This window comes from Ciconia boyciana, chromosome 6, assembly GCF_034638445.1.
Source record: "Ciconia boyciana chromosome 6, ASM3463844v1, whole genome shotgun sequence".
In the NCBI taxonomy this organism is placed as follows: Eukaryota; Metazoa; Chordata; class Aves; order Ciconiiformes; family Ciconiidae; genus Ciconia; species Ciconia boyciana.
This window is the reverse complement of record NC_132939.1, coordinates 47,002,722-47,013,974: the sequence shown is the minus strand read 5'-3', so window position 1 is coordinate 47,013,974 and position 11,253 is coordinate 47,002,722. Positions and strand designations below refer to the sequence as shown.

Here is an 11,253-nt window from a genome sequence, read left to right as displayed (position 1 = left end):
ACAGCGTGGCACGCAGCTGCCAACTCCTCTGTAGACGAGTAAAAAAAACAAAAAACAAAAAAAATCACACTTGCTGCAGTTTTTCAGCAGTAGCCCTGCTGATCACAGTGTGAACACTAGGCGAACAGGAGCTTGTGGCAAGACCTGGTCCCCTGGGCTTTGCCTTTGCCCTGAGCGCAGAGAATCAGCCCCGGCGGGTCCCCAGCACCCGGCAGAGCCCGTTCTCTGCTCCGCTTTCACTGACGCCATGCAGAGGGATGCCGAAATCACACTGGGGTAGCTCTGCCCGATGTGGCCACAGGATGGGATTTACTCCCTCCATCTCCACAGAAGATGGACCCACACGCTTGCAGTCGGGAAAGGAATGTCTCACTCTCCTTCCCTGCCATGCAGCAGCCAGCTGCCCTTCTGAAATGCCTGAGAGGAGCCCAGCTGGCGGGGCCTGGCCCCTGCTTTGTTCCAGGTCCTTGCAAGCATGTCAGCTATTCTTTTCTCACTGCATGGGAGTCTGGCAGTAGGGATCGCAGCCCTGCGCAGCTTGACCGTCACGCAGGGGCCAGGGGCCGCAGCAGAGCCCATCCACCAGCCAGCGTCCCCCGCCACGCCAGCCCCTGCCAGCCCCCACCCTCCTGTGCTGCGGGAGCTGAGCAGCAGCGGGCAGGGCAGCCGTGAGGTTTCTGAAGAGCCAGGAGAAAGTCCCGCTGCCAGGCATCACAGCCTTCGCACACGGGGCTGTACCACAGAACATGGATTTAGACGGGGGTCTCGAGGCACTACATAGCCCCACCATGGGGACGTGGGCAAATCATTCCTCACTGACAGGTCCCGCTCTCTCCTGGTATTCAAGCTCTCCAGTCATGGAGATGCCACAGTAACCCTCAGCTTTACTGTTCTTGCAGGGAGAAATATTTTCCTAGCAGCCAATCTAAATCCTTCCTGCTTTATTTTAAGCCCACTGCATCTTATCTTCAGTGGTCACAGGGAGCATATTATTGCCTTATTTGCTCCTACCTCTCATGTATTTCAGAATTTTATCATTGCACTCCCTATTTCCCTCCATCTCTGCCATCTAGACTCTTCTCTAGACTAAACAAATGCAATTCCTTCAGGCTTTCTTTAGAAGCTGTACTTGTAGACCCCCGGTCGGTCTCAGCCACCACTGGGCTCACTTGCAGTAATTCACATCTTTCTTGAAGCGTGGAGCCCAAAACTGAAGCCACGGGGTCTTATCTGGGGCTTTCTTAATGCTATATGGAAAGATTTCTTCACAAGACCTACAAACCCCAGACTGCCCACACAGCTTTTGTTCTCTTCCATGATGTTCTAAGTTTATGTTCATTTGAAAATTCACCATAACCTGCCCAGCTTAAATATCTTTTACAGATGTGCTGCCAAGCCTGTTGCTTCCCCTCTGGTACACGTTACTGGTGGTTTCTGCCTCTGTATAAAACTTCGCAATTCAGTGAGCTCAAACATACTTTTTTTTTCCCTCCTGGATCACTTTTCCACTTGGTCAAGATAATTTTCAATCCTAAACTTGTCTTCTAAGGGTTTTACAGCACCAGTGGTGATGTAAATTATTTTGGACTTTTAAGTTATCAATTATATTATCTTCTATACTGAAACATACTGGATTCATTACAGATCCATTAGGCCTTCCCTTATTTACTAATAAAAATATCATATAAAGCATTGCCTAAAGTCTTAATAAAGCCCAGATATTCTGACAAAGAAAGGCATTAGCTTGACTCAATATGAGTTGTGCTTGATGTAGCTGTGATACAGGTGGGCTGGTCATTACTTTTTACCTGACTAGCTGGGTATTTACAGGTTACTGACTGCATTTTTCAGTATTTTTTCATGAATTGATGTTACAGACTGATCTAATTCTCTTGGCTCTCACCTCTCTCTCTTCCTCCCTTCCTCTCCCCAGCCCCATTCCTCATTGAAATATGAAAGATTGCACCACTTTCCCAAGTAAATCTTCTAGGGTAAGGCCCTGTCCTGCTGGAAACACTACTTTTGCTTTGGCTTTTTAAAAAATATTTTATTTAAGTTCTTCCCATTTTGCCATTGAAGTAGGGTTGGGATGATGTTTCAAAGCAGTTTTAATAGTCACTTAGGCTAGGGGCTTTCAATCTCCTTGATTTGTGGCCTGACTTTCCCATACAAGTTTCACATACATAAATGATCAAAACACACGAGAAAGGGCTGAGTCATAGCATAGGTCTCCCTAAGCCAGCATCCAGTCTCTGTCTCTGACAGTGGTCAACAGCAGGTGACTAGGAAGGAAGAGTAAAGAGAAGGACAAGCACACATCGCTATTTCCCTGAAGTACTTTCCTTGTGCAGCTGGTGGCCAAGAAGCTTCTTGAGCCAGATGTGATGGTCGTTCTGTTTAATAGCCCTGGGTTGGTTTATTCTTCCATGACTTTTTCCACTCCTGTTCTGAATCCATGTAAACTTTTAGTGGTACCATATCACCAGCTGCAAGAAATTCCAGAATCACTAAATGTGTTCAGAGACCCCTTTGGTTGGGACCCCATATTCTGTTGTTTGACGGTTGCTCCTTACTCATCTCCATGTGCCTCATAAGTGCGTAGCCAGTTAGCATCCACCTCTGACCTCTCATCACTGTGAAAAATCCACTGTTTACTTCTATCTCTGTTTGCTGTTTTTTTTAACCTCTGTTTTCTTTAATTCACAAGTCTTTCCTTCTTATCCTGTGTCAGTTCAGAGTCTTGAAGAGCCTTTGGGCAGCAGTATACTGGACCTTGCTTTTCTTCCTCATCTTATATAGCCCTCCCTCCCCCAAACAGCTGAAGGACTGCAAACTGTGTCCTGCTCTCCTGACACTTCCAAGTAAAGCAAAGGTCTGGGGGTTCTCATTAGCACCTGTATAGCTGCACCAGATGTCAGCTGTAGCTGAAGGAGCGGTCTCTCTGTTGAGAGCAGGCAGATGTAGCACAGGGACCTTCACTAGCATGCAGCAACTTGAGGCTCAGATAGCATTCACCAAATAAACGGCTGAAGTGGTGTAAGGCATTACCACTGCAGTGCCCCATTAGTTAGCATATCCTGACACGCTTTGTGCCTCAGGCTACGCGCTAGCTCACAGCCTGGCCGTTTAGCACAAGCTTTCCTTCACCGGTGGGTTAGTCCAATAGATTCAGTTGTGAACAGCAGCCAAGGCATGGCTACATGGCTACACAGCCTGTTCTGCTGCTGTGGGGATGGCAATTTCCAGCCCGAGGGCAGGGAGCCAGCTGGGGCAGCACCAGCATAACTCACAGCAGCCAGTTTTGCTGGAAGAGCCCTCAACCAGCCTCCGAGCAAAGCCCCGAGTCCATGAGCCCCATGAATGTGGGCTGCTGGCTGAGGCCAAAGAGTGTCCTATTAGAGTAGCAGCAGGACGCCCAAAGTAAACCCTGCTTGTGATGAAAGGAAGGCAATTAAAATTCCACTTCGGCTGCCTTCCTGTCCCACTTCCTAACCTTCCAGTGGCAGGTGATTAGAGGGCCTGCCTTCTGCTGCCCTCGCTCAGCTGTGCCAGCAGAGCCCCGCTGCAGGTGAGCACTGCTGCTGCGGCCCAGCCAGCTGCCAGCACTGCTGCCGAAGCACAGCGAGGACACTGTGATTCAGCTGTCAAGTTTGTCTCAAGTTAACTGAGAATGAGCTCATTTTCTCAGTTTTCAAATCATTTTGCTCTTCTCTTACCAAAGCTCTTACCTTGGCTGTGAGCACACTTGCTAGCCCTGCTGTTTAAGCCCATGTTTCTGTCCAGGGTTTCCCAAACAGAAAACCAAACATGCACTCTGCACAGTGACATCAGTGTGCTTACATCAATGTCACACTCCCGCAGCCTACCAGATGCGTACAAGTAGTTCATCTGTGCATAAGAATCCTGGCAAAATACCTCTAGCGCCTTTCCCAGCCAGACACTGCTTTAAAGAAGACAACCCTGCAGGACACAGGGAAGCCCTACCATATGTACAGGTGCCCAGTCTTCCTACAACTTCCTTTGCGGTCCCAGGTCAGCACCAGGATAAGTACACAATATAGAACTCAGTTCCATGCCACACTCTTGATGTCTGTACACACTTTACCATGAATAATCACTTTGGAATAGTGAGTGGAAAAGGCTAGAAACGCTCTCTATAGTTTAAAAGGCAACTCAAACAATTACATTTAGATTTTTTTAAACAGGCTCTAAAGTTTTTTTCCTGTCTCCTCTACTGAAAGGGATGGCTACAACATGCCATTGAGATTTTTAAAAAATTGGAAAAAAAAAATCCCCAAAACAGTGATTCTCATCCAGTAACTTTACTTACTTCTAGCTTACTAGAGGTACTCTGCAGAAAACACTAGCAGAAAACAAAGCATGCAAGAGAAGCTCATGCCTCAAAGGGAAAACCAAGCACTTCAGTCACCCTTGAGGTTAAGCAGATTGACGCTTCTGACCAGAACTAGATTTCCCCGCTACCCTATAAGCAAGTTTATTGCTTTAGAAGACATCTCTGGGAACTAACTCTATTAGCAGGAGAGAACAAGCAAGTGGTTTTCCCTTCCTCACCAGTCGAAGCGACAGCTGAAGTGGGGTCAGCCAGAAGTACTGCACCTTGTTTATTTTACAGGAATAAATCCCATCCCCATTGAAAGTCTACAGTTTGCTTTGGCCTGAAGCTCTTGGAGGTAGCTGACCCTGGGCCCCAAAACCTGCTAGAACCATTTTGTAGGTGGGCATTTCCCCAGCAGTGGTTTGCTGATTGTCTTGGACATCGGGTGACTAAATGATCAGCATTCTTGTAGAGCAGGCTAGCGTAAGAAAGGATTGTGTTGAAGAAGGGGATGTGCAAAGGAGGAGAGGAATAGCTTGAACAGGAGCTTAGATCCCTTCAGAAATGGGAAGGGTTTGAAACATTTACTAGCGGCAGATCAAAAGCAGAGAGAAAATGAGCAGCTGCTCAAACTAAAAACTGCATCAAGCTCATGCTCTCTACTCCCCCAGAAGCGAGGAGTAAATCACATTGGGATCAGCACTCCTCATTGGTGTTTTTCCAGACAGATCCCTCCCTCAGCCTATTGACTGACCCTTTGAACTCAAGCTGATCTGAGGACACAAGTTCCACAGTGTGGTTTTTTTTTTTTAAGTTAGGTTTATTTAGCAATAGAAGTATGTACATGTAAGAGAATCCCCTGCAGCACGAGACATGCACAAAGCAGTGAGGGACTGAAAGTGGTGCTGCTCAATGGCCCTCCTCATCACCTGTCATCCCACTTTACTCGGCAGCAGGGCCAAGATTAGAAAGGGACAGGTGAGAAATTTATCAGTCCACGTGGCAGAGTCTTCAAGCAGAGCCTTCCCAGCAACCGGTATTAAAATAAGCGGGCACCATAGCCAAATGTCTGTTTAATGCCCTCAAAGTAGTAGCGCTGCCAGCCTTGCTTTGTTCTTTCCTCCTCACTGGCAGGAATGCCCTTGCCTTCCAAGCACACCTCCGTCTCGCCACCTTTGTCAGTGAAGTTCAAGGTAATTGTTGCAAAGTGCCCTAGAGGAACCAAAGCAAATCTGTCAGCAGTGTGTAGTATAGTATATGCTGCCCCAAGGAGCTGTTCTGCTCCTCTTCTCACACGGCACCACTTAAAAGACTCCTCAGGATCCATCCCAGAGGATCTGTTTATGACAGCTGCAGGCCTTTCTCAGAAACAGAGGGAGGAGAGGGCTCCCTCTTCATGGGGTTCGAAGCAGTTGCAGCCACAGCTGAGCAAGCTGCTACTTCATCGTTCCTAATCCCTGGCCACTGCTCTAAGCAGTGGCTGATGATTCTGACCTGATCGTGTGGGACATGAAGCTGGGATAAGGCTGGTGCAGCTCCCAGAACACCGTGTGCTCCCCGGTCATGAGCCAGAGTGCAGTGTCGCAAATGGGGCTGGAATTCTTCAAACACAGGCAAGGGCTGTAATAACATAGTCCATTTTTGGACTACTTACCAGCTGGCCAAGATTTAAATCTCCATTTCATAACAAGTTGCTTCTCAGGGACCTTGAAAAGACAGAGAAAGACTGAGTGGTAATTTTTTGCAAATCCCACAGTCTAATAGAAAACAACTAGAATTGTGTTGATCTGAAGCCTTAGAGACCCCTTGAGAAGCACACACACACACAGAGGGAAAGAGATTTTAAGTGTCCTTTTCTTTCCATGCCTCTTCTAGGACGGTAGGCCATAGTTCAGCCCCAAACACTGAGACAGTGTCCCTATCCGGAAGACTTTAGTAGCAGGAGGGCTAAAGAGGAAAAGGGTCAGTTACTATCTTTAACACCCCTCCAACCCCTAATAAATAAGTAAAATCACATGAAGACAGGGCAGATGCATGACTGGAAGCCAGATTTTCTCTCCAGACTGAAGTCCCATACATCATTCCATACTACAAGGAACGCTTCAATAGCTGCAGCAATTATAGATAACTATTGGGCACCAGGTAGAACTCCACAATTAGCTAACTGAAGCATTGTTACAGAACTGATACCTCAAAAATAAAAAGGCTGCCCCGAGCAAGACACACCTGCACTAGTTAGTACTTACTAGGTCAACAAACTCTCCTGTGACACTGCCATCCAGCAACTGAAACTTGCCTCCTTTATCAGCCTCCAAGGCAGCTTGTGCGTGGGTGAAAGCTTGGACCATCTGAAAAGAATTCAGGAGGACACCTGTATTACTCGACATTATCTGCTTGCAAACTTGTTGCCTAATGCCTCCCACCCAGCTACAAAAGTTCTGGAAGAGGAGGCAAGTCAATAGCGTAAGGTCTTCACCAAGAAAAGACAAAAACCCTGCCTTGACCAGAAGAGCAAGGTTATAGCCACTACAGCAGCATTCCCACCCTACAGATGGGTGCTGACAGCAGTCTAGAACTGGCTTCTGGCTGGCATTAATCCTTCCTTGTCAACTGTGTGAAAAGATGCACACGCGAGCTTTATGCAACTGTTCTGCAAACCAGCTTTCTTATTCCATTCTCATGGATTGCGAGAGTCCTACAGAATGCCTTAAAAAGCTTTGTAGGAACAACCTCCTATGTGCAGAGAGCAATCCTCAGAACAAGCCTGGCATTACCTCCTGAGTAACAAATACCCGGTACAGCTCCTCTGGAGATGTTAAGAAGGTGTCCTTCAAGCTGATCTTACATGTAGGGATCTTGACTCCTATGGATTTGGACTGTGATGTGGCAGTACTGCTGCTAGCGGCCGTCTAACAAAACAACAAGCAAAACACACACACGCATACTTTTTTCACAAAAAACTCAACAAGTGGTTCACATATCCAAGAGAAAAAACAAAGGCCTTTGGTTAAGATGTAATTAGGCACAACCATATTTGAGTGTAAAAAGCTGATTTATCGCTCTGTTTGAATTAAGAAACACCATGCACTGCAATCAAAACAGTCAGGCCTACACCACAGATTGCCAACTCCTGAATATATATATATCCTATAAACAGCATAGGTTGCTCCTGTAAGCCCTGGAATCTAATACTGTGTACCTTTCTTCACAGATCCAAAAGCATGTTTGCACAGTTTTATTTACCTTGCGGTCTTCTGCTTTAGGAGCCACCTGAGGTGTTGTTTCCATATGTTCACCATTCACTGTGGGCAAAATCATGCCCTGGGTGAATTCTGGAAAGACAGGAATGCGCCCATGAAACTAATAAAAGATCAAGTAAACCTTTTAACTGTTCTCTGAAATACACAATCAAAAAGGCCTTCCTGGTTTCTCCCCTGCTCTTGCTAGCACCCACAACTTGAAACAGTTTTAAAAAAAAAGTAAACAGACCTCTTTTTACAAGCAATTAATTATTCTTGCCCTCACTACTCTCCACTGAAGGCCATTATCAGAACCTGCCTAAGCTAACAGTTAGGAACTGACCTCCTCTTCCTAGCCTAGACATACCGATCACTATCTTCCACATGTTGCTCTCATATTAATGTTAGCCTTACACTTATGTGGCTTTTTTCCTCTCTCACTCTCTAATATAAATAGCAATCACATCTCAAATACTTTTATCTTGCTGGTCTAAACAAACTAAACCAAGCTTTTCCATTTCTTTTCAGACCAGCTCTCCATCTCTCATATCACTGTAGTACAGAATAAAGTTAGTTCTAACTCCATCTTTGATTTATCTTTTTTGACACCAGATGCCAGGACTACACACAGAAACCCAGGGGAAGTCTCACCACTGCCTTGTCCAGCAGCACTAGCACTTTTATAACTCCACCAGAAGCTTCAGCCTCTTTCAGCATCATGTTTGCTTTTTCTCCAGCTCTATCACTTCTGCCTTTACCAATTACAAGACAGTTTGCTCTTTCTCCTTCCTCTTCATCTGTTCAAACTGGCAAAATTCCATTATATAGCAGAAGTTTATTATATGTGTATAATCTTGTATCCCGCAATACTTAGTTCCCACTTATTCTTATTTATTCCAGCCCACAAGATTCTTCCTGAATAACATTCTCATCTTCCACTGGGTGGCTGCATCTCCCACCCTGAACACTAAAACACCTGAAAAAATCCAAGGGTACAGAAATTTGATCCTGGAAAAACAGCAACCAATGGTGGTTTGTACGTAGCAAAACTTGAATATCTAGCACGTGTAGTGTAATATAGGTAAATGGATATAAAAACTGTAGCATTCCCAGCCTGTACTAGAGAACAAAGCCGAACTCAACCAAAGCACACTGATTTAACTCCAACTGCTGGAATGAGATTTATCTTCTAAAAAAAAAATAATTTTGATCCAGATGCTGAGACAGCTCATTCAATGACACCAACAAAACCTGCAGAGCAATTTCCAGTTATCAGTTATTCTCAAATACAAATAACGCTAGATGCCTTTACTAGTGTGGCAAAAGAGAAAAACCTGTAACAGACTAGAGAGAAGATATCACCTTCCAAGAGAGTAAGCAAACCAAAGGCCAGGTTGTGCCACGCAGTGACTGATACTCTGTGTCACTGGGGTAGCAAACACATTTTACTGGCTTTATTGTCTCTATAGTTGGGCTTCAGCATGTGAAGGACATTCTCTGTTTTAAAACATAAATCCAAAAATGCTGTTTATTATTGGGTTATCACAAAAAGAAAACAAAAATCTTTCTGGACTGTGCTACAGTGTCTAGAGACAGAAGTGCTTCTTGCCAAATGCTAACCATTTTCAAAAGAGGCAGAAAAGTTACTGTTGTTGCTCTGACGCCTTCCTATTGAGCTGGGATGAGGAACCAATATTCACTCCTCTTGTCACCCCATCCCTTCTTTGGCATTAGCCCATATGGATTCCCGTAACACTTCTCCCTCTCAGTTACACACCTGTTTTAAGAGTGCTGATGTAAGTTTTCATTGCATCTCTAATTTTTTTTGCACCCTCTTGCTTCATCAGGGTCTTCAAGTTAGTGTCAGGCTCATCTTTAGCAAGGCTGACATGGATCTAAACAAGGACAAGTGCCGATTAACAAAGCCATACTTGCAGTCCTTTTAATTACTCAATTCAACATCACAGTTAGACTTCAGCTAAACTTTCACAAGCAGCAGTGCAGTTTTATTAATCTTTCGTTTCATCTGTCTCAGCCTACAGTAATGTACACATGTACCTAAATACCTTCACACACTATAGAGCCCTTATATCTAGAAGACAGGAATTAACTTGATAAAGATAAAACGTGATGGGTAGGGACTCTTTAGGGGTGGGGTAACGGTTTTAAACTGAAAGAAGGTAGATTTAGATTAGATATAAGGAAGAAATTCTTAATTGTGAGGGTGGTGAGGCACTGGAACAGGTTGCCCAGAGAAGCTGTGGATGCCCCATCCCTGGAAGTGTTCAAGGCCAGGTTGGACAGGGCTTTGAGCAACCTGTTCTAGTGGGAGGTGTCCCTGCCCATGGCAGGGGGGTTGGAACTAGATGATCTTTAAGGTCCCTTCCAACCCAAACCATTCTATGATTTTATTAACTTAAGCAGTCTCTAACACTAAAAAAGTTCTACATAAATGTTCTAAAAAAGGTAACATGGAAGGAAATATTAATGCTGTGAGGATTCCTGTTAGAACAGCCGTACAGCCAGCAGTATTCGCCTTTAGCTGTGCTTACCTCAACTTCATCGACGTCATTTTCATCTGAGAGATTAGGAATCTCCACATAACCTTTGTATTTCACACCTGTCTTTGAGGTGCCTGCAATTACAATTACGTTGTTCAGATCAACATTTCTTACTCCGGTTGTTGTAAAAGCAAACTTGTACTGTATCACAATACAATACTTCCCTTTAGTATTATTTTCCGAATGAGATCGGTATCCTTAATCTTATACTTGAATCTGGCCTTGAAACAGGAAGGGAGAACATCACTCACCAGTCCATGCCAGCTTGATAGCCCACTCATAGAAGAAGATAAGTTTCCCTTTGCGGTTGTTAATGGAGGCCTCTCCATCCAGTTTGCTCACTTCTGTCACCTCACAAGCCCCTTCCTCACCCTCCACCCTGACAGGCAGGAGGAGAGTTTTCAGCCGCTCTGTGGACCAGTTGGAGGCATCCCGCTCCGTCCTGCGAGAAAACCGGGCAGTGTGAGAATCTGGGACAGGCCACACCGCCAGCACACACTGGGACCATCTAGCCTTCCCCGGTCCTTCCCTCCTGCCCCGCTCCAACACACGCACACAGCCCTTCGCCAGGGCACCCCCGGGCACACACACACACACACACAGGGAGGCGGGGGCCCTGCCAGGGCATCAGCCCGGACACCCCCACCTCAGCACCAGCACGCACGTAGAGGAGGGAGGGAAGAGCCCCTCCGCGGGACACCGGCCGGCCGGCCTCCCTCCACCCCGGGGGCAGGGGGGCCTCCCGCGGGGCCGCCCGGGCGGGTCTCGGCGCCGGCCGGCCGGGCCGCCCCGCTCCGCTCACCAGTGCCAGTTGTTGACGTTGGTGGCGTCCGCCCGCTGCTCGACGATCCAGCGCGGGTCTCCCTCCCCCCACTTGGCCATCGGGACCGCCGCCGCCGCCGCCTCCTCCGCACCGACCGCCCGTGGAAACTGCTAGAACCGCCGGCCGCCGCGCCACCTCCCGGCTTCCGTCACCGGCACGGTCCCTTCCGGCGCCCTTCCCCCGCCTCGCGCGCGGCCCGGCTTCTTGGTTCCGCCGCGCCGCCCCCAGCTGGCGCTGGCGCTCCTGCTCCTGCTCCTGCTCCTGCTCCTGCTCCTGCTCCTGCTCCTGCTCCCG

At 47.0% G+C, this 11,253-nt stretch overlaps 1 protein-coding gene across 1 annotated transcript; it reads right to left on the bottom strand.

Annotated features, from left to right (window-relative positions):
- Positions 1 to 5,148: 5,148 nt before the first annotated feature.
- On the bottom strand, positions 5,149 to 11,229 carry AHSA1 (activator of HSP90 ATPase activity 1). Its single transcript, XM_072864475.1, has 9 exons — positions 10,939 to 11,229; positions 10,388 to 10,578; positions 10,128 to 10,210; positions 9,353 to 9,470; positions 7,580 to 7,668; positions 7,111 to 7,245; positions 6,583 to 6,684; positions 5,991 to 6,042; positions 5,149 to 5,548 (listed from the first exon to the last, which is right to left on the bottom strand). The coding sequence occupies exons 1-9, from the start codon at positions 11,016 to 11,018 to the stop codon at positions 5,376 to 5,378; spliced, it is 1,023 nt and encodes a 340-aa protein (XP_072720576.1). The 5' UTR covers positions 11,019 to 11,229; the 3' UTR covers positions 5,149 to 5,375.
- Between the last annotated feature and the right edge of the window lie 24 nt (positions 11,230 to 11,253).